This window comes from Acinonyx jubatus, chromosome A3 (genome assembly GCF_027475565.1).
Source record: "Acinonyx jubatus isolate Ajub_Pintada_27869175 chromosome A3, VMU_Ajub_asm_v1.0, whole genome shotgun sequence".
Classification (NCBI taxonomy): domain Eukaryota; kingdom Metazoa; phylum Chordata; class Mammalia; order Carnivora; family Felidae; genus Acinonyx; species Acinonyx jubatus.
This window is the reverse complement of record NC_069388.1, coordinates 84,762,198-84,785,918: the sequence shown is the minus strand read 5'-3', so window position 1 is coordinate 84,785,918 and position 23,721 is coordinate 84,762,198. Positions and strand designations below refer to the sequence as shown.

Below are 23,721 nucleotides of genomic sequence, written 5' to 3'. Positions count from 1 at the left end.
GAAGTTAGATAACATTCAAGCTAACTCAGAACAGTGCTTTTTCTACCTTCAAAACATTTTATATGTGTGGGTGTGTTTGCTTATAAGAATATATGCATTGCTAACTGTCTAAAGAGACTTGTACTAAATGTTAACAGTGCTTGTATGCTGGCCAGTGGGATAGTCTGTATTTGTATTTTCTAACAATGCTTGTTGTATCATTTTTATGAGAAGTATGCATTGAATCCAAGGAAGTCCAGTGAGCAAGAGTATTTGAAGTAAGGTCATATGACCAGGTCATCTTTTCCTTGCAGACACGTCAAGTTCTCGAAGAGCTGACTGAGTTGCCTGTTATGGTGGAGCTTGCCAGTGATTTCCTGGATAGAAACACACCAGTTTTTCGAGATGATGTTTGCTTTTTCATTAGTCAGTCAGGTATGCTAATTTTAAAAACTTGAAGGAAAGGAAAGTCATTCTTGCTCATGATCATAGCATATCTTGGCAGAAACTGCTATTTGAAGATAAATAGATATTACAGATGACTTGACAAGTCCAGATTTATTTTGATATTACATAATTGTTTATGAATTTGTAAAATTAACACATTTTACTCTCAAGGAGCTGAATTTTCAAAGACAAAGTAGGAAAAGAGATCCTAAAAAGTAGGAAGCTTTTATTCAAAGTTTGGCAAACTTACTATTTTAAGTGCATGTTTTAAATTTTACTTAAATGATATTCTTGAAAGTATAGTCAGTTTTTTGTTTTTGCATCTAAGAAACAGGGTCTGCTGATTGCTCTGTGTGTTACTTTTGTCTTCCTTCTTACACAGGTGAGACAGCAGACACCCTGATGGGTCTTCGGTACTGTAAGGAGAGAGGAGCTTTAACTGTGGGGATCACAAACACGGTGGGCAGTTCCATATCAAGGGAGACAGACTGTGGAGTTCACATTAATGCCGGGCCCGAGATTGGCGTGGCCAGCACAAAAGTAAGTCTTGACTTTGTTCTCATGATTATCTAATCATAGTTGTGGTGGAGCACACTAATCTGTATCTTCTGGGTCATTTGTTAGCACTTACGGAACTCATCAAGTTTACTAATCATTGTAATTATTTTACGACTTCATGGTGAGTAATAGATAAAACACTTGTCATTCTTTGCCTCAGTCCCATCTTGAGGGGTTGAAAGGGCCTCTGCTGGCTATCCATTTATCACTTCTCTTCCTCCTGCCGGTGCTGTGGGGTACATGGTAAATATGATGTTCTCTTCTTTTATTAAGGATAGTTAGGGAATTAGAAAAATAACAAATTTAGAAGCATCCAGTTTTTTTTTTTTAAAAACATCCAGTTCAATTCTAATAGTTTTTGACATTTTGACAATAGTTTATTGACATATTTTATTTGCACACTTATAGTTTCTAATAAATATGACAAAATGTACATATTACCTTTGAAAGTTTATAAGGGAGGTACACCTTTGGTATAAAATTTGCCTATTTAAAAAAATAAAAATGAATATCCTATGACAGTATCTATTCCACTTTGGATACTACTTCTGTGGAGACTTAAACACTTTTTTTAGGGCCTTAGAGTACTTTGCTCTTTGAAATTGGGATATATGTAAATTTAGTATTAGTAATAAAAATAGGAATCTTAGATATATAAATGCAAAAGATATTCTCTTTGCACAAATGTATTACTCTTTATGATTTTAGCATTTCTGTTTTTCTGCTTAAGTGTAATATTTCTTGCTGATTGTTTAATAAGATACTTAGGTATCAGTGAATTTGATTCTAATTAAAGGTGTGTAGAAGAAGATGTTAACATGTGTGTAGCTACATTTGAATTTTTTTGATTAGAAAAAAATTTTTTTAATGTTTATTTTTGAGAGAGAGAGTGTGAGTGGTGGGGGATGGGCAGAGAGAGAGGGAGACACAGAGTCTGAAGCAGGCTCCAGGCTCCGCGCTGTTAGCACAGAGCCCAACGCGGGGCTTGAACTCACCAACAGTGAGATCACGACATGAGCCAAAGTTGGATGCCCAACCGACTGAGCCACCCAGGCGCCCCTGAATTTTTTTCATTTTAAAGAAACTCAGAAGTTTTGGGGGGAAGGAGAAATTTGTGATTCTTCTGTAAAAACTCTGAGTGAGGTTTTTTGTTTCTTGGTTACTTTGATGTTGCTAACACTATAATTTGCAGAAAGCTGAAACCTGAATTTTCTCCATGTGGTAATTAAAACATGTACGATGTTTGTGCTTGGGTTTCCATTCTGTGCCTGAATAAATAACCAGCCGCCCTCAGCAGCAGCATACAGAGTTTTGGAACAGTGTCCAGACAGACAGCTTTGATCAGGGATTGGCATTCCAAGGCCCCTTTATTCACAACACATGGCGAAACAAGGGCTTCACCGTGGGATATGTGGGATATGGGGTCACACCACTGAATGGACGCTATTGACTTCCTTTTTATTAAAATCTTTCTTGAACTGTGAGCTGCCAGGGGAAGTACAATTTTTTTGATTTCTAATTCTGTTTCTCACAGAAACTTTAATTTTTCTCAACATTTTGTTACGATATTTTCAAAGACACAGCAGAGTTAAAGGAATTTTATGTTAACACCCATATACCTATCACCTAGATTCTACCATTAACCTTTTCTTCTATAGCTTTATTGAGGTATAAATTTCACACCATAACATTCACTGATTTTCGGTGTATAGTGTTAGTAAATTTGTGTAACTGTCACTACAGACCTGTTTTAGAAGACTTACTTGAAAAAAAGTTCCTTTGTGCCCATTTCCAGTTAACCCCTACTCCCGCCTCTTAGCCTCAGCCTGAGGTAGCTATAATTGCTTTCTCTTGCTATACTATGTCATTTTCTAGAAATTTCTTATAAATGGGATTGTATAATGCATGCCTTTTGTGTCTGGCTTCTTCCATTCAACAGGACGTTTTTGAGATTTTTTCATGTTGTTATTTCTAGCAGTAGTTCTCTTTTTTGCAGGTCCTTTTAAAAAATCTTTTTATTTTGGGATAACTATAGGTTTATAGGAAGTTGCAAAGATAGTACAGAGAAGTCCATGTACTTTTCACCCAGTTTCTCCAATGGTTACATCTTATGCAAGAAAATAAGCATCTTTTCATAGTAGGTATTTTAATTAATTTCTTTTAAAAAATGACTTCCTTAAAATTCTTAGTAAGCCTAGCAGTTTAGTCTTTCTTTAATTTTTCTTGGATTCTTTAAGTTTTCTTGGATTCTGAATTTTGTTTTTCTTCAATTGCTTTAGACATTCTAGGCTTGGAGTTGTACAAGTTTTGCAGTTTTTAGTAATAGGCTGTTTCTGAATGGCAAATATGTTTACATGTTAATAGGTGATCAAAAAAGTTTATTATTGGTCCTAATCCCTGGCCCCGTGATGGAGCTAGCACAAGAATTCTATAATCTTGATTACAAATCCCCAACTTTGCCTGAAAAACTGTCAGGGCTAGAGAGAGGGTAAGTTTCTCATAATTTCAGATCATAGACAGTTTGTGTTTCTGTAGGAATTGATGGGCATAAATATGCAGGTTTAGCAATTTTTGTATGTTATTGCAGGTGTTTAAAATTTAACCACAGTACTGACTTTTGTTGAATTTTAAAAATAAACTGATAATAACTTTTTGGCCTAATAAAAAGTAAAACCAAGTTTAAAAGTTTAGAGTCAACATTTTCCTGGTAAATTCTTTCAAACTTCAGTAAGTTCTAAGTGTGAGGTGTAATTTGCTTTCCTCATAATTTGTTTTCTGGTATATATTGATGAAATGAAAAGCATGAAATTATAAATTAAGCTGTAATAAGAATGCAATGGAAAAATATGTGCGTTATTCTATTCTAGGTTAAAGTTATTCTATTTAATATTTATATTTAAAAACCAGTGTTGAGATGTCTTAAGTCCAAATAAGGAAATGTTACTATGTAAAATAACATTTTTACTCAGGTAAAAACCATCTGATTGGTTTGAATTGGAAACAGTTTAGGGATCCCATGGGTCCCAGATACTGGGTCTCTCCCCCTGTCCTGATCATATGTTTTGTGATTAATTGGTTTATTGAAAAATAACTGTCAGCAGGAAAAGGTAGACTGGAAGGGACTGGAGTTTAAGAATACAGATGTGCTCATTAGCCTGGAGGCAAGGGGCTGTGAATCCACTTCAGTGCTGTGGGGGGGGGGGGGGGGGATCACAGCCTACTGGTAGGACACATGGGAACACAGGGACAGGTAGCTGTGAAGGAATTGTATGAGCAGCTAGCTGCTGGGAGGTCCAGCAAGGGACAATAGGGAGTCTCATTTAACTACTGGGAAGGTAAGGAGCATTAGCAGACTGTGATTTTTATTATACAGAAGGCTCATTATCCACATTATGACAGGAAAATATTCACTAATGAAGTGATTCCTTATCCAGAGAAGAGTAGTAGAAATTCAGCCTATAATCTACAAAAAAAAAAAAAAAAAAAAAAAAAAAATCGGAATAAATTTCTTAATGTTAAAATTATATATAGCACTGTAGCTGACCACACCGCAATATTCCTAGTAATTTAATAATAAAATATAAGGGGGCACTTGGGTGGCTCAGTTGGTTGAGTGTCCGACTCTTGATTTTGGCTCAGGTCATGATTCCAGGGTTGTGGGATAGAGTCCTGTACTAGGATCCTTGCTGAGTGTGGAGCCTGCTTAAGATTCTCTCTCTCCTGAGGCTCCTGGGTGGCTCAGTCAATTAAGCGTCTGACTTCAGCTCAGGTCATGATTTCACAGTTCGTGAGTTCAAGCACTGCATCAGACTCTCTGCCGTCAACTCAGAGCCCACTTTGGATCTTCTGTCTCCCTCTGTCTCTGCCCCTCCCTTGCTTGCTTGCTCTCTCTCTCAAAAATAAACATAAAAAAAAAAGATTCCCTCTGTCCTTCTCCCTCATGTGTGCGTGCTCTGTCTCTCTGTCTCTGTCTCTCTTTCAAAGTAAATAAATAAATAAGAACCTCAAATGCCTGAAATATAAAATACAGTTTCTCTAAATGACTGGTGAGTTAAAAAGGTCTCAAAACTGCTATTAAAAAGACTTCATGCAAAAATAATGACAATGAACAAACATGGTTCCAAATTTAGAAAGTGCGGCCAAAATGATCATTAGAAGTAACTTCATAGCATTAAATGCTTTACTAAAAAAGAAAAAGGAAACCCAAAACAGCAGGAGACCAATAATAGAGAAAAATGAATGAAACAAGGTTCTCCTTATTTGCAATCGACAGGACAGACTACCTGCAGAGCTTAAGAATACCAAGTAAAAGATTTCTTAGAATGAAGAAGAATTCATACAAAGTGCTTTATATAAAATATATACAAGATATCTTCCTATAAATTGACAGTGGCTACTTAGAAAAGATACAAGGGGTGTGTTTGGAGGAGGGATTCTATTTTCAATAGCTATAAAAATACTTACAACTCTACCAAGCAGTGTCTAAGATGCTCCCTAATAAATACTTTTTGAGTACATGAAAACTGTAACTTTATGGACTTTTACATTTTTAGCACAAATTGATGGAAATGCCGTGTTTCTGGATGGGAAGATTGTTTTGTAAACAACTGACAGATCTGTGGGACAGAATCAGTTCTGCAACATAACTCTAGTATGCCGTGAGAACTGAGGCTACAGGAAATGTCATGAGCCAGTAGAGAAGGGTGGGCTGAAATGGAGGGAAAATTGGCTATTTGTAAGAATAAAACACAAGTTAACACCTTGCACTAAAATAAATTTCAGATGGACTGAAAAGCAAAAAAATTAAATAAAAAGGGACAATGAAAACAACAGAATTAAGAAAATTAATAGTACTTAACTGATGCTGGAATGGAAGGACTAAGCCTAATAGTACTACTTAAAAGTTAAAAAAAATAAAACTTCTAAGTTAATAAACACCATTATAAAAAAAGGTTTACCCCAAACTGGGAAAAAAGTATTTGAAAGATAACAATAAAAAAAACAAAACTAAAAAAAAACCAACTAAAAAAAACAGACCTCCCACACCCCAAGTGCAGAAACAAGTGAAGAACAATGAAGTTAAGTCTTCAAAGAGAAAACATAAATGGCCAGTGAACATGAAAACAATCTTAACTTGTCAGATTCAGGATATTTGTGATAAAGTAGTATTGAGAGGCCATTACCTAGCAGGCAAATGGTAAACATACGCACCTATGCATCTCTCACATTCTCATACAGCTAATGGGAATGAAAATAGTCTTGGTAGTTGACAGAAAGCTTTATTTATTTATTTATTTGTTAGTTAGTTAGTTAGTTAGTTAGTTAGTTAGTTAATTAGTTAGTTAGTTAGTTAGTTTTGAGCACAGAGCCCCTGATGCAGGGCTCAATCCTATGGACTGTGAGATCATGACCTGAGTTGAAATCAAGAGTTGGATGCTTAACTAACTGAGCCACCCAGGTGACCCATAGTTGACTGCAGGTTTTAAACATTCACCATTTTATGGCCTAGGAAAATAAATGTCTTTTAGTTCAAACTTTTATGAGTAAAAGTTTGTTTTGAGCCTGTGTGTCAGCTGTTATGCCGAGTGCTTTACACTGGTCTCGTTTCATTCTCATGATAACGTTGAAAATGTCCCTTTGACAGGTGGGCCATCTGAGGCCTAAAGAGATGGAAAGCTGCTCAAGTTTCAAAACTGCCTCACACGGTAGTAAACAAGAAAGAAGGCACTCTGAAAGTGCTTGTGATTTAATGGAGAATAAGAGCAAGTTATAAAATTATACCTACTAATTAAGTTTATTTATTTTTAAATTTTTTCAATATTTATTTATTTTTGAGAGAGAGAGACAGAGAGGAAGCAGAGGAGGGGCAGAGAGAGGGAGACACAGAATCTGAAGCAGGCTCCAGACTCTGAGCTGTGAGCTGTCAGCAGAGTCCGAGGCGGGGCTTGAACCCACAGACCTCCAGATCATGACATGAGCTGAAGCCAGACACCTAAGCGACTGAGCCACTCAGGTGCCCCCCCTTTTTAAAAAAAAAATTTTAATGTTTATTTTTGAGAGAGAAGTTTCTTAACCATTTAAAGAAAAGAAAGGCAGTGAAGATTAGAAGGCAATATTCACAAATGTTATTAATACCATTATTAAAGTGTAATTATTTCTAAGATTGAGGATTATTCTTATTTCTACTTACCTTTCTACAATTGAAGCAAAAATTTTTTTTTAGCCAAACTGGGGATGGGGATGGGGGAAGGTGGCAGTGAGCAACAAGTATATTGGCAAAGGTTAAAAAATCCAAGAACAATTTTTATTTTACTTATTATTATTTAACAAAAATTTTAATGTTCATTTTTGAGAGAGAGAGAGTGAGAGAATGAACAGGGGAGGGTCAGAGAGAGAGGGAGACAGAATCTCAAGCAGGCTGCAGGCTTTGAGCTATCAGCAGAGAGCCCGATGCGGGGTTCAAACTTACGGATGGCGAGATCATGACCTGAGCTGAAGTCAGACACTTAACTGACTGAGCCACCCAGGCACCCCTCAAAGAACAATTTTTTAAAAATCCAACCAAACCAATGTAAGTACCTCAGGGATTCTTCAGTGAGTGCCTTGCTTTTGACTTCTGTCAAAAACTTAAATTGGTCGTGCATGTGCAGAGTTACTCTCTGCTCGCTTTTCCTTTCTAGTGCATTAGAAGGAACTTCTGTTTTTGTCTTTGGAAATAAAAGTTAGGTCATTTGTTCAAATTCAGAAAGGGAGAATAGTGATAGATTTCTCAAGTACTGGTTTAGTTCGCTGTTACTAATGCTATTTTAAAAAATGGGCAATACATATTTGTAAAACTAATGGGAGGAAAGTCTTTATTTTCATCGTTTTACATTAAAAATTCCAAGTTCTTAAAATGCAACTGCAGCTAATTGTGCTTTTTTGCATTGTTCCAGGCTTACACCAGCCAGTTTGTGTCCCTTGTGATGTTTGCCCTCATGATGTGTGATGACAGGATCTCCATGCAAGAGAGACGCAAAGAGATCATGCTTGGATTGAAGCGGCTGCCTGGTACGAAGATCCTCACACAGTACATTTTTGTTGTCCGAGGAAGTAGCTAATGGGCGAAGTTCTCTTCTTGTCCTTGACGCTGTGGTTTATAGCTATTTAGTCAAAAAGATCTTTTTTGCCTAGTATTTAAAAACCCCTCACTGAGATCACAGAAGATAGAAGCACTGGTCTTTTGTTGGTTGCTACCAGTATATTATTGTTACTATATCAGTTCAGTTTATTGTCCTTCTTTCATAGACTTTGTTAATATTCTTAACAGATTTGATCAAGGAAGTATTGAGCATGGATGATGAAATTCAGAAACTGGCAACGGAACTTTATCATCAGAAGTCAGTCTTGATAATGGGACGTGGCTATCATTATGCTACTTGTCTTGAAGGGGCACTAGTAAGTCTTCTCACTTGTAATTTCAGTCTGTTGGACATGAGGACCTGGCACGTAGCCATAATTTTTAGATGGAATGAAATAGGTGGAACTTTTGAAAATGCCTTTGTTTTTATGTGCTCTGATTTGTTATCTTGAGAAAGGGTAACAGAATACTTAATTCAAAAGTGAAAATCAAGAAAAGTACATTTTAGTGTGGTAATTTGGGTTTAGCAAGTAACTTGGTTAATTTGTTGTCCAAATATGAATAAATAAAAGATTGAATTTTTTCTAGGTGTGAGATTTAATTGAGGTCAAGCATGAGGCAAGTAGAGAACAGCCACCGAGTAATATGAATATATTCATGGTCACCTAAAATCTTCAAAAAGTTTTTGTGGTTTTAAAACTTGTAGTTACTTGTTGAGAGTTTAGAAATAATGATCTATTAACCTGTATTTACAGGCCAGTGGTCCTTTAATACTTCTGGATAAATAGTGACTTCAGACACCAGATGTTTTGTGTAATACTTAAGAATGGGTTTTTGAAAAACAGACTGAAGACTAATCTAGTTCTTTCCTGTTAGAAAATCAAAGAAATCACTTATATGCACTCTGAAGGCATCCTTGCTGGTGAATTGAAACATGGCCCTCTGGCTTTGGTGGATAAGTTGATGCCTGTCATCATGATTATCATGAGAGACCACACTTACGCCAAGTGTCAGAATGCTCTTCAGCAGGTGGTTGCAAGGCAGGTAAGTTAGGGGCTGCTGTGAGGGGACCTGGGGTTCTCTAAGAGTTGGGTCACTAAAGCTTATTTGAATTTTATGACATTTAAAGTGATAATCCAGTGCCCGGTAGGAGGCTTAGAAAACATGTTTAAGTTTACATGTGAAGAATCGGAGATGCTGAAGAGTTTTGAAGGGACCCGGCTCCTAGATCTCATAATAAGCACCGCCAAGACCAAAACTGAGGTCTAGTCTCCAGATCTTGTCCTATTTATTAGTGTATGCTGCTCCCTCTTAAGTTAATATTCTTAAAAGTATATTTCAGGAGGAACTAGGTTTTACATTAATATTACAGGTGCTGTGCTTAACAGTTTTCTTCAGATCATTTGGCTTTTATATAAAGCCTCAAAGATATTACTGTCTGGGCACAATGTAGTGGTCATGAAATAGAGCTTCGAGGGCAGGCAGACTTGGATTCAAGTACTGAGCCGGGTATTTCTCGTTTCTGTGAGTTTAGACCCATTACTGAATCCCACAAAGTTTCCATTTCCTTGGCTATAAGTGAGATCAATCTGATTTACCACGTGGGATTGTGAGTCAGTGAGGCCACATGCAGATGCACAGTGCAAAATTTGCACATTCACGTCCAACAGCCCTGCCTTTGCTTACCAGTGATGGTGCATCTGTGTGTGTGTGTGTGTTTCTTTCCCAGGGACGCCCAGTGGTGATATGTGATAAGGAAGATACCGAGACCATTAAGAACACTAACAGAACAATCAAGGTGCCCCACTCCGTGGACTGCTTGCAGGGCATTCTCAGTGTGATCCCCTTACAGTTGCTGGCTTTCCACCTTGCTGTGCTGAGAGGCTATGATGTACGTGATGGACCCCTGCAGAAATCTTGGACTTTTTTTTTTTTACCCAGTTCACTTTGAGAGTTTTCCTTTAAAATTTTTAGCAGTAGCATTTGAGAAATCCTTCAGATATTTATCTGTCACCTGTTACAGTGGCATGGCCCGATTTGTAAGTTACATCATAACCTTTTCTTACATACAGAACCTGAAGGAACCTTGGACCGTAACTCCGAGAGTAGAGATGACCTCCTTGGGGAACACCTCTGTGTTTCCTGTTTCTTTTGGGGTAGCTCTTGGCAGTTCTTGTTTGGGACGCCCCCACGCACCACAGGACTTAGCATTCCTGGCCTCGCAGTCACTCTGACAATCGAACATCCCACTCTTCCACACTTCCAGTGTCCCCTGAGAGGGCTGCCACCTTTATGGAGGACCGTAGGAGCACTTCCTGTGCTGAACCTACTCCTTCAGGATCCTTTTTCCTCTTTTCAAGACTTTTGAGATACATTATTTGATTGTATTTTCCCATTTTAGTTCTTTGTAGTGTGTAACTAACATGGTTAATGAACATGTTGTTTTCTGGTTTTATATACAAAAATAATTTGCTTAGAGTAACTGCTCCTCTCCCCCCGGTCTATACAATATTCAAATAATGCTCTTTTTTTTGCAGGTTGATTTCCCCCGGAACCTTGCCAAATCTGTAACTGTAGAATAAGGAGCATCTGCAACTCTGGGCGATTGAGCAACACAAGACACCTTTTGTATTTAACACCTTGATTTAAAATAGCACCCCTCGAAGCCTTTTTTAGTAAATCCTTATTTATATATCGGTTATAATTACTCCACTCAATTTGTGATTTTTGTGAAATTACCTCATATTTTTCCAGTAATTTGTGGGGGAGTTTAAATAATGGAATTTATATTGGAATTGTTATCACAAAGAGATTTAGCTCTCATTTTCTTTAAAGGATGCTGGATGTTGGATTTCTGGGTCCTCCACTTCAGCCTGGGAGGACTGTGTTTTTAGAATAATTGGCCTTTGTTTTACCGAGCTTCTATTCATTCAGCTCAAAGAAAGTGCAGTACATTTAATTGGATATCTGAAGCCAGCAGCAATGTATGCTAATACTTGGACATTTAATTAAGGTCTTGCTAAGTTTACGTGTAAAGAGAAGATGCTGTGATTTGTTTTGAAGTTTGTGTTTTGGTTTTAAATCAAACTGTAGAACTTAAAAAGTGAAAGCTTTTCTTGGTGGAATTTCTTGGTGGGATTTCTATGTAAGTTACATTAACCTGAGTCTCTCAGACCTGTTGCTTGTTAGGTGGAAGTTGAGTTCACTTAGGAAGCTAGAGTGTATGTAGTGCATTGGTTTTTCTCCAGTTCTTAATAGCAAGTTATTTGCACAATCTCATAGCACAAACTTTTAAATTTGAGCTGCTTTAGACAACTGACAACATGGTTTTCAGTGTGAAGATGGGGGACATACAGATGGGGTGTCCTACTCCTGGTTTTTCCATTTTCTAAAACTGGTTTCTATTTTCTAATATCTGTAGTTTTTTTGTTTTGTTTTGTTTAATGACTGCTGAATGACTTAGTTTATCTTATTCTTTGAAATTACCACACAAAGTTGTTACTAAATGTCTGAGATTAAATCAGTATTGATATATGTAGATTTCTCTTTAATTTTGCCCTGAGGAAAATTGTTTTGTAGTGAATTGTAGCTTTTTACTGCCTTGTTGCATAAACTAGTACCTTTGCGCCAGGTGGAAGTTCTCTGTAGTTTGGAAGATTTGCAAGTTTTTTGACTAATCACTTGACTCTAAGTGTGTATGCTGGGCTAGGCTTCGAGAAAGCTGTATGCTTTACACTGAGACTAGTGAAGGATTGCATCAAATATAATGTTACTTCCTAGGTATTTTTCTCTATTATCTGTGTTTTACTCCTGAAATATATTTAGGAATGAAGAAGATATGAATAAATAAAGTGAAATCGAGGTGCCTTCAGCTGGTTTACATCGGAAATGGAAATTAACAATTTAGATTAAAATAGAGTAGAATATTGGTTTGACACCCAAAATGTCTTGAGTAGTAATTTCCCCATGGGGTTTTTTTGCCAAATCTTGGGGGTTATAGGGCAGCGTGTCTGTGTTTTGGTGAAGTCCTTCTCTTTTTAAAGTTTTCACTTTTAAATTGTGAAGATACTTAGCATAATTATGTAAGTAAGTTCAGCCTTTTTCTTTTTTCTGTGTTTGAATTTCTTGATGAGGTTAAGATTTTCTAAAAGCAATTGCTGCAAGTGCGGCACATAGTTCTGCTTGTGTATTAGGTTAGAAAAAATACTTTGCATATTTTGAGGTACTTTGGAAGGACTGTCATAGATGGAGACTAGAAACCTGATTGTTTCTAAAAATAAAGTAAGGTTACTATTTACATCTTATATATAGCTACTATGGCTATATCTATGTATTTTAAATGTTTCTGAGATTATTTTGTTTGGGCTTGCTAATTTTAGTATATGTTTTAGAGTCATTTCTTCTGTTTGTTAAATTATGCATTTTATGTTTCTGATTTGTATGGATTTGGCATTTCCTAATGGCCTAAAAAGTTGGAATCAGCATCCTAAGTGAACAAATATGTGAAATCAATCATTAGTTTTCAGTTTCTCTGTTTTTCTCTTCTATGGCTGTCTGTCTGTCTCTCTCTTACACACACACACACACACACACACACACACACACACACACACTTCAAGCTAGGATATGTTCTGAATTAAATATCAAAAGCTGATATTAAAGAACAAAGAAGTGGTATTTTCCAAATAAACATGGTTTCTCTTCATCCCTTCTTGCTTCTTATTTTATTTAATGTAGTGATTTTTAAATGCTTTTACACATTAATTATGAACACAAAAAGTACTGTAATGAGGCAAATCACTAACAAGTACACATGCCCAATTAAAACCAATGTAATCTAGGATAAGAAAACCTGATTTTTCCAAGAAAGATATTCTACAAAAGGAGTCCTTTATATAAAAAGTTCTTTCGTGTAGCACATTTAAAGTTTAAATTCATTCATATGTAACTTAGAGTTTCTTACCTCAGCCATGAGCCCTTTTTAGGCTGGGGTCGTGTGTAACCTCTAACACGTGGCCCAGTAAATGATTGTTACTCTGCAGTCAGTCAGCTTTTCTATCTCTTTTAAATTACCTATGCCATAGATATAAATGATAAGAGGAAAATTAATGTTAACTGTTTTTAGTTTGCTATATGTCAGCATCCTATTACGGGCAAGTCAGTGTGCAAGAAAATGAAAAGGATATCTTGTTTAAAGATATCTGCTTGTCACCAGGCCGTCTTATCACCGGTGAAGATTAAGATGATTGCAAGGCACAGGGTGAGAGAGTGGAAAAATGGAGGTGAGCTGGGTTGTTAAATGTTGTTAGCAGATTTGTTCACTTAGACAGTGGTCCAAGTTTAGGGGCGTATTATGTTCAAAAGAGGTTATTAAAATGCATTTTGTAGAGTTAGCTATTATCACGGGCTGGTTAGACCATATATCTGTGGTACTCCAAGGAACAGCAAAGGCGAAATGCAGGTAAAAAGCAAGCAAGCATAGATAGCACTCAAGGGGAGGTGACACAGGGTGGAGTGCAGATGGGGCTGGGGGTTAAGAGAGCTAACACAGATTTTCTTACGTTTTGTGGAAAGTTGTTTTTAAGATGGTAGTGTCTTATCCTTCTGAATACAGGTCTCTTGGCCTAAGCTAATAATGAGGACAGGGGGAAAGGAGCCCCCTGCCCCCCCCCCCCCTTTAAAGCTCCTTGGTGATGTTCATTTGGCGCTTATTCATATTAAAACCTTCAAAGAAGGAAGACCAGCTGAAGTGTTTGCTTTAACAAACATTTTAAGAAGTCTTTTGGAGTCAGTGTTTTATCTTAAAAAAAATTAGGATATACTGTAGCAATAAAAGGGAAAGACTAATGTTAACTATTTATTGTATATTACAATTTAAGTGATTTTTCTAAAAGCACAATGTCATTGGAAAGTGTTTATTGAAAAAGAAATCATAGCTCGCATAGAATTTGTGAAGGCCAAAGAAATGGAAGGAAATGGTAAAGGAAGATATTTTAGCCTTATATCCACAAATTTAGTGGATTTTGTATACCAGACCACCGGACAGAGTGTCTTATCCATGAAAACGTATTTCAGATTACTTTTTTTAACCTCAAGTTTAGAAATACTAACACATTAGTTTTTCTCACAATATTTAAGGATAGTTAAAACATCAGTATTTCCCTAGCTTGATGAATTTAACCTTATCTTCAGATCTATGACATGACAACCAATAGGACTGATAACATTAGCTTTGAACCAGTCATTTCCAGGGTTAAAATGAACATCATAGTTAACTAGCAAGACTGTAAAGTTATGCTGTATTAACGTATAAGTCTGTAATAGCTTGATAATCAGTATTATGGAATCTACCATCAATAATGGCTAATGAGAACATTTTAGGAAATTCTTGAATTACCTTTCTTACGGTACTCAGAATGAATATGGGAATGATCCTGTTAGCTTTTTAAAATGTTCTGTGGCTATTTTGTTTTCGCTTAAATAAAACTTTTCATATTTGTGTAAGTTATACTTTTTGTGAGCTGGAGATTTTAGAATCCTTGCTTTGTTTCAGTTTTCTGTTCTTTTAAGACGAATGTTTAGTTTCCTGAGCCAGTTGGTCATTTCTTCTTCATGTCTTGTAAGTCCAAGAACTCTAACAGTGAACTGTGAATAAGTTACCAAAACTTAGTGAGAATTACATTTTGAAGCAATTTGCCAATATTTGAAGTGTGTACATGTTGGTAGATGTGTTAAAGATTGTATTGCACTAAGAATGTAGCCAGTGTTTAGTTGTTAGTAAACTTCTCTAATGCTAGAAGTTAATCCGTTACTGTTGCTTTTTAAAAGAAGAGATGATTGCATAAATGTAATCAAAAGTTACATGTCTCCACTTCAACTTGCCAATTGTTTTAGAAAGAATCATTAGATAAAGCAAAGGCTCTATTTTTTCTGATGTCATACTCCATAGATACTGTACCTTCTCAAGTGTTTTGAATTTTTTTGTAAGAATGTGTTTCTAGCAGATTTCTGGTGTATACAGTGATCGACACTTTGCTTAAGTGATAGTTGCAAAAGAAGGATATTTAAAATGGGTGAGTAGCAAGACAGCCTGTCCTCTAAATCTAAAGTTTCTGAAGTATCTGGCAATCTGTTAATTATAGAACAAAGCTTCCTTTTACAGGATCCTTTTATAAACAGCAAGCTAAAATCTCTATCCCTGGTGCTTACAGCACTCGCTGTGTTCTGCAGGAGACAGAGTTCTGCCAGGGTGGTTTGAATGAATAGCTGTGCTGTTTTGCCTTCCCATAGAACTGAGCCCGGTCTCTCAGCTCTGTCTCCGTGTTGCTCTACAGCAAAGCCACACAGCACGGATCACTTTTTCCATGGGCCACGTTTTGGCATAAAATCCAGCTTTACTTTTATTAAATGGTTATCTTTAAATTCACCTCAATTGGCTATCAGTAAGTATTTACCGAGTACTTAGTAAAGGCCAAGAAATAATTTCCCTAAAAATTTAGAGGCCAGTTTGTCATTGGGAGTGGCATTTAAGAAAAAGGGATTCTTTCAGTTTTTTGGATGAGGAAAGAAGTAAGGGTTAAGTCTCCCTCACTGATCTCTGTACGTAAATAGTTCTTCCTTTAAAAAAAAAAATGGTGTAGAAACTTTATTAGCTTAAACATCCTGGAGCTATAAACTAATCTTGTAATAATATACAGACAGGTTGCCAGGTTACAGGTTATTTAACCAGCTGATCTGTTCCCCAGAAGTATGCGTGTAATCAGAAAAATTCATTGTTCTTTTTTTTTGGTTAGCATGTGTACAAGAGATTATTTCTAAGATTGAAAGGCCATGTTTTTGAACTTCATATTATTAATGTGATTCGTTGGCTGAAATTCCAAGGTTCACTTATTGTGTTTTCTCAAATGTATTTCTCCTAATGCTGTTATGTAGCCATATGTACCTTTTCGTATTTCAAAAGATTTTTGAAAATGAAGTCTGGATGTGCAGTTGAAAATATGGAATAAAAAATGGAGCTTGTAAACAATTAGAGAAATGCTTTTTGGATAGAATTGTAGTTATTTCCTTCCACCCACTTATCAGTCTACCTTGGTTTGTATAAGATTAAAAAGGCTGTTTATACTTATTAAGATGAAAGCTCTTGACATGTTTTCATATGCTTTTAATTTCTGCAGTATAAAGAGTGATTTAGAGGCATCCAGCAGTTTAAAAATAGAGCCTAATAAGGTATATCCTGGAACTCACAGCTACTGCATACCTTGGGGATCTTTAGAAGTTAATTTTTGCCTCTGTCACTCAGCTTTGTATGTTCTGGAATGGAGATAACTATGGTAAGGTCTTAGAAGAATTGCCAGACTTCCCAAAGCCTGTGATAGAAGTACTCATTGAGAATTCTGGATTTATTACAAGTAGAAGGCAAATGACCTCGTACATCTTAACTAATATATTCTCTCTCTCTTTTTTTTTATGTTTATTTGAGAGAGAGAGAGTGAGGGTGAGAAGGTGCACGTGAGTGGGAGAGGGGCAGAGAGAGGGAGAGAGAGAATCTCAAGCAGGCTCTGTGCTGTCCATATGGAGCCCCACATGGGGTTCAAACTCACAGGCCGTGAGATCATGACCTGAGCCAAAATCCAGAGTCGGATGTGTAACCAACTGAGCCACCCAGGTGCCCCTAATACATTCTTAATATGTGAGACCCAAAAGTTGATACCCATTAGTTTTGGGTTGTCCTATAACATCCTGGTTGCAAAGGTCTAGATGTGTCAGGGTCACTACAGTTTGTTTCTGCCAACAAGCCCTTTCAGGTGACACTCCTGTCTTTATGTTGTCCCCACTGATGCCAGTGTGGCAGCATCAGTCACGGATGTTCTACTATGGCAAGTGCAATGTGGGATGGACTCATTAGAAAGCTTGGTCTTCAACCAGTGCCCCTAATGGGATGGAAAATACCTGAGACAAGGCTTTTAGTTCCTGGCCAAGGGAAATAGCAGTAAATTCAAGTTCCTGTTAGACTTGAATGTAGTTAACCAGTTTGGTTCATGGGGGCTTTTTGCCCCCATACTTTGTATGTAGAATTATTTTGAAATGTTGAGCACATTTGCCTTGAATTCTATCTCTTGCTTCCTAATTTTGTATTTATCCTTTGAATAAAAGGTAAACCCAAAATTGAATTTACTTTTGCTGCTGTGTAGAAACCTAGGAACTGTGGGAAATCCTTATAAGATTTTTATCTTATGTTCTTGGTTATTAATTTGGACCCATGTATTGTTACTAAAGTTCAAAGTGTTTCTTTGAAAAAAACAAATTAATTTTAAAACTTCTTGGGGCGCCTGGGTGGCGCAGTCGGTTAAGCGTCCGACTTCAGCCAGGTCACGATCTCGCGGTGCGTGAGTTCAAGCCCCGCGTCGGGCTCTGGGCTGATGGCTCAGAGCCTGGAGCCTGTTTCCGATTCTGTGTCTCCCTCTCTCTCTGCCCCTCCCCCGTTCATGCTCTGTCTCTCTCTGTCCCAAAAATAAATAAACGTTGAAAAAAAAAATTAAAAAAAAAAAAAACTTCTTCATATGTACGGTTTTTGCATGTATGTATGTGTGGGGGGGCTTTTGTTTTTCTTTCTTTTTGATGTTTTAAGTGAAGTGGAAAAATACTCTGGCTTCTTAATGCAGAATTGATTTTACTGATACAACATTAATAACTTAAGTACTTTGAGTTATTTTCTCAGCAGAGACCTATTTGTGTAAATTTGTGTGTGAATGCCTGGTTCCAGGAGTAAAGCACGGAGTCTGGAGTTCCCCAGAACAGACAAAAGCTAGTTGACTTGTAGACATATTGGTCTCCTCCACTTGGCCTTCCCAAAAGGTGATGTTCCTATGTTATTGGTCCTCACTCAGTTCCTTTGGGCTCAACATTGCTGAAACTAAGGAAGGGCAGCTCGGAGAATGTTGATATCCTATCAGAAGACAAGGCTGATTTTTAAGTTATTTTTATTTTATTTTTTTTAATTTATTTTTGAGACAGAGAGCATGAGCAGGGGAGGGGCAGAGAGAGAGGGAGACACAGAATCCAAAGCAGGCTCCAGGCTCTGCGCTGTCAGCATAGAGCCCGACACGGGGCTCAAACTCACGGACTGTGAGATCATGACCTGAGCAGAAGTTGGACGCTTAACCGACTGAGCAACCCAGGCTCCCCTAAGTTATTTTTTAAATTAAAGAATCTGTTACGGCCTGACTTAGGCCCAAACAGGATGCTTCACAACTTGGATCATTATTTAAATGGATAACCCTTCACAAAAAGTAACAGCCAGCTCTTGCTTTTCCATTCTTACCTTGAGCTGCCTAGCATCCTGGTGGGTCTACTAGGCACACACACCATATGAGAAGGTCCTGTGGACACATGGGCTCTGCTTACACGATATTTGTGTTTCTCATTGCCTAAGCACAATGACTTTGCCATAGCAGTTGCTTAATAAACCACTTGCTGACCTTAAGTTACACTCTAAATAGCATTTTAATTTATTTTCTTTCAGTGCTTTTATTTGCTGAGTTAGAGTTTGGTCAAGAAGTCATAAATCACTACTGACTGGCATTTCCAGTGGGAAAGGATTTAATATGGGGAATTGGGGCTTACACAGCCATGAGGAGGCCTCGGGAAAGGGGAATGAGGCCCCTGTGCAATCTGCCCGTGTAGGAATTGCAAGGAGCCACAACTGTTGGAAGGTCTTGTGGCACCAGGGTGGGTGACTGCCAGAAAGATGCGTGGAAGCTGTTGGCAGATCCCACATTAGCTGTCTGATGCCCACTAGCCTGTTTGCAGTTTACCGCTGGAGAATACTTATTTCTACTTTCCTGTTCCAGATTGTGTGCAAGTGGCTCTCATTGGTGAAATCTAATTGGATCTCTGTGGATAGGTATACAGTAGAAAGGAGAACTTAGAAGGGTGGGCTGGCGCAAGATACTCAACAGACATTGTCCAGCGCAGTCCACCCTTGTGTCCATATTTAAATTTCCAAGGAGGATCAAAAAGGATATGATTCTGGTTGATATGTTGCAAGAATCCCTGTTGAAATAAAGACCCACCCTCTTCCCAAGAAGAGGAGATAAATTTCACAGATTTCTATGTGTTGTCCGTTTCTCTCCCTTAGTCACAATCCCCCTTAGTATAAAAGTCATATAGTCTTAAGTGGAATACTTAGAAGGGGGAGGGGCCAAGTTGATTAATTATATAAACGTATACATATCAGGGAAAGAACGTGCACTGCTAATTAAGCCCTCATTTGTACAACTAGTCAAGAGTCCATAGTTTACTTAAATATATACGTGTACACACACATACCAATACATTTTCTCTTCCATTATCCATTTTGTGTTTCCTTTGGCCTCCACAAGCACCCAGGTAGTGGTGCCTCTCTGCCAGAACTTTTTGCTTCTCTCTCTTGTAGCTAAGGTTGGGACCCTACCTTCTCTATTCTTGTATATAAACTGCAGGCCCATATATGTAGAGAGGTGGCAGCAGGAATTTCTGGCAATATTGAGACTAGATAACAGGAAATTCCTGGGATAGAGAAGTTAATGTTGGATGGGAATGCAGAAGAAAACAATCTCTTATCAAGAAGAAAGTTCTCAGAAGCAAAAGGTAAGAACACTAGGAAGAGAAGTGACAAGTATGGAAGCTGGTGGCAATTCTGGGGGGGGGGGGGGTGGGTGGGTGGGGGCATCTGTTCCTCTCCTGGAGGCTAGATCTTTTCAATTCCAGTGGGCTGCCCATGGCGGGCAGGAGACAAAGCCACAGTCTAGAGAAAGGTGGGAAGTCAGCAGAATGGAAAACATTCTTGGCAAAAGAGTAACCCAGGAAATATGTCAGAGAGGGTTAGGACAAGGGAAAGGGCAGGCCTCAGCCTTGGTTGTGGTGGATCGGGGATAAATCTCCCACGGGAATTCCTTACCACAGCTAGAATCATGCAGGTTTTGTGCAGACATTTGCCCTACCTGTTTGTCCCAAAAAAGCCTCAACCTGAGAGGTTATTTTACAGTGATCCTGAGTTGATGGAGCCTCCAGGCACCTGGCAGAAGCCAACCCAAATCTTTTTCTGGAGCAGGGAACTCTCAATATAAGCCTCAAAGCACTTTCCAAAAAACAAGCTCAGAATCCCAAATCACAGACATGCTATCATAAGTGAGAAAAAAAAAAGGCAAATGACAGAATCAAATTTGTAAAGACGTTTTAAGTGGGAGGAAGAATTGATGCAGAAGATGTGAGGCATTTTGACTGCAGGGGCAGCGTCTGTAACGATGCAGCCACCAGCCGCTGAAGGGGCGAGACATGGATGCTCTGAGGTCTCCAGAGGGCATGTGGCCCTACCAACACCTTGAATTCAACTCAGTGATGCTGAGTTTGGACTTCCGGTCTCCAGAACTGTTAAGAGAGTAAATCTCTGTTATTTTAAATCTTCACATTTGTGGTAGCTTGTTACAGTAGCCACAAGCAAGTGGATTCAGAGAACTTGGGTTCTCTTTTGTTGTATTTATTCTGAGTAATTTTTGTTGTCCTTGTAAATGGTATTTAAAAATATTTTTACAAAGACATACATTTACATTTTCTAGCAATTCGTTGCTGGTATAGAGAATACAGTGGGGGCGCCTGGGTGGCTCAAGGGGTTGAGCATCTGTCTTTGGCTCAGGTCATGATCTCACAGCTTGCGAGTTTGAGCCTGGCCTCGGGCTCTGTGCTGACAGCTCAGAGCCTGGAGCCTGCTTCCAATTCTTTTTTTTTTTTTTTTTTTTTAATGTTTATTTATTTTTGAGACAGAGAGAGAGAGAGAGAGAGAGAGAGAGAGAGAGAAGCGTGAGTGGGGGAAGGGCCGAGAGAGAGGGAGACACAGAATCTGAAATAGGCCCCAGGCTCTGAGCTGTCAGCACAGAGCCCGACGCGGGGCTCGAACTCACGGACAGTGAGATCATGACCTGAGCTGAAGTCGGAGGTTCAACTGACTGAGCCACCCAGGCGCCCCCCGCCTACTTCCAATTCTGTGTCTCCCTCTTTTTCTGCCCCTCCCCTGGTCATACTCTGTCTCTCTCTCCTTCAAAAATAAACATTAAAAAAAAAAGTAAATACAATGAAATTCTCTATGTTGACTTTTGTTCACTGCAACTTTGCTAAATTGATTTATTAACTCTAGTGGATATTTTCTATGTGCACTATTCTCTTACCCATGAATAATACCAGGTTTGTTTCTTCCCAACTAATCCTTACACATTAAAAAAAAAAATTTGCCTTAACTCTGCTGCCCGGGGCATCCAGTACAATTTGAATAAAAATGGTAATGGAAACTTCTTTCAAAATAACTCTGCCTATCTCCCTAGAAGGGTCCTTTGTGCCTGATTATAGTTAATCCACTGACTTTCAAATTTCAACTATATGCTTAGAAATTCTTTTTGTTATTTCTCAATTTTTGTGCCATTAGGTGATGTGAACTTGGGGCTTAAAGCCGTACAACTCTAACTCCTAAAGGACCTGATTGGTATCCTGGTCATCACTGTTTCCCAGGAGAGCACAGTTTTGCAAAAAGAGACTACCGCGTCTCCCTTAGACACAATGTCTCCTGTTCGGCCTTGGGAAAGTAGCTCTCAAATTTTAACATGTCCGAAGAGCCCATTAAAAGATGCAGATTCTTAGGTCAATACCTGAGATTATGATTCAGCGGGTGGAGTTGTGGCCCAGGAATATGCATTTTTAACAATCATCAAAGATGATCTGTGTGTAGGTGGCAAAAGTCCACACACTGTAAGAAACAGTCTTTAGTCTTTAGATCTCGTAGCTTCATTGGGTCCATTGTGGTGAGACGGCAAAAGGCAAGCTGAGGACAAAGCACAAGCTAATACACCACAACACCCCCCCTTGGGTGGGATATGTGTGACATTCCTCATGCACTCCTGACTCCCCAAGAACAAAGGGAAAAACAAATGGTTAACTGATAGAGATCACAGTTTTGAAGCACATGAATCTCCATCAACTTGGAACTATCTTAACGATTTACAAGAAAAAAGCAATCTCCAGCAATCTATAGACTCAATTTCCTGGGACCCTAACGTCACTCTCTCGTCCGTAAGTTAGATCATATATAATCAGTCACTCCTCACAATCCCAGTGCAGCTCTTTCTGCCCATGGGTCCTGTCCCCGTGCTGTAATAAAAACACCCTTTTTGCACTGAAGATGTCTCAAGAATTCTCTTGGGCATTGGCTCCTGAGCCCCACTTCAAACCACATCAATTGTACAACCTCGTGGCTCTCTGTCTCCCTGGAGGGGAAAACATTCATTACATCGGTTCAATAGCTTCTTATCTCTTTATATTCATGGACCCACCTACTTAAGTCTATTGTTTGGACCATGGTATAGGAAGGAGCACTAACTATGTGCCCTGCAGATATGACTCTGAGTGAAATAATAAGAGCAAAAATACCTTGCATGCTGTGGTGCTGTGATTTATAATAAATACATATTTGGTTGTCCAGTTTCTTGCACAGAGTTCCTAAAATTCCAGGAATTTCCTAAGTGAGAAATGTCCTAAAGTTTATCTCTTTTGTTAAATGTCCTTTGTTATGTTATTGAGGTGACGTGGAAAGTCCCTGGGTCACCTAAGGATGGGGGCTTGTTGCCAGGGGAAACAATCATGTGATTAGATGACTGGAACTTTCAGTTCCACCCCTTGATTTCCAGAGAGGAGAGAGGGGCTGGAGGCAGAATCAGTCAAAATGGCTAGTGAATTACTCATGCCTATGCGATGAAGCCTCCATAAGACACAAAAGGATGTGGTTTGGAGATCTTCGAGGTTGGTGAACACACGAAGGTACAGCAAGAGTGGTGTGTCCGGACAGGGCAGGGAGGCTGTGTGCCCCTCCCTACATACCTTGCCCTATGTACAGGTATCACATCATCTGGCTATTGATTCATATCCTTTAATATCCTTTCTAATAAACCAGTTATCTAGCGAGTATATGGGTTTCCTGAGTTCTGTGAGCTGCTGTAGCAAATCAATTAAACCCAAGGAAGGGGCCGTGGGAACCTCTGATTTATAGCCAGTCTTGTTGGAAGTATGGATGACAGCCTGGACATGCAATTGGCACCTGGAGTGAGGTTAGTCCCGGTGGAATCTGATGCTATGTCTGCGTAGACAGCGTCAGAACTGAGTTAATTGCTTGGTGGTGATGTGGAAATGTTGGGAGTTTGGGGCCGACAGCCGAGAAAGAATTCTTGCTGAGAAGGCCATGCTGCACGTTGGCTTGCCTTGCTGAGAAGGCTGTGTAAGAACCCACCGTTTTTAACCCATGGAAAACACTGGAAAAGTTTTACAAGGTGAAATTACCCAATTTTGTAATTTAAGTAGTCAGTAGAGGACATTGACAGGAAACAGTAAAGATAGAAATCCATCATGGTCTAGGCAATATTCCCACACATGTCTTTACAACCAACTTCCTAGGAAATGGTCCTGGTTGGGAATTGGTCAGCTCTGAGTGGAGGCCCCTGGGACCAGAAGCGGCTAGACCAGAGATGTGGAGGGGATCACATTAGACCAATGAGGAGGAAAACTTTTTTTTTAACATTTATTTATTTTTGAGAGAGAGA

The 23,721-nt window shown here is 38.6% G+C and overlaps 1 protein-coding gene across 4 annotated transcripts in view; it reads left to right on the top strand.

Moving 5' to 3' along the window:
- GFPT1 (glutamine--fructose-6-phosphate transaminase 1) overlaps nt 1–16,139 on the top strand; it is a 56,108-nt gene extending 39,969 nt beyond the window's left edge. For all 4 annotated transcript variants that reach the window (XM_027072298.2, XM_027072299.2, XM_053200702.1 and 1 more), the window contains 7 exons: nt 294–414; nt 809–966; nt 7,920–8,034; nt 8,294–8,421; nt 8,981–9,148; nt 9,834–9,995; nt 10,642–16,139. In XM_027072298.2, coding sequence (XP_026928099.1) covers nt 294–414; nt 809–966; nt 7,920–8,034; nt 8,294–8,421; nt 8,981–9,148; nt 9,834–9,995; nt 10,642–10,686 — 897 coding nt within the window. In that variant the 3' untranslated portion in view covers nt 10,687–16,139. The remainder of the gene's footprint in view (nt 1–293; nt 415–808; nt 967–7,919; nt 8,035–8,293; nt 8,422–8,980; nt 9,149–9,833; nt 9,996–10,641) is intronic.
- Nucleotides 16,140–23,721: the final 7,582 nt, after the last annotated feature.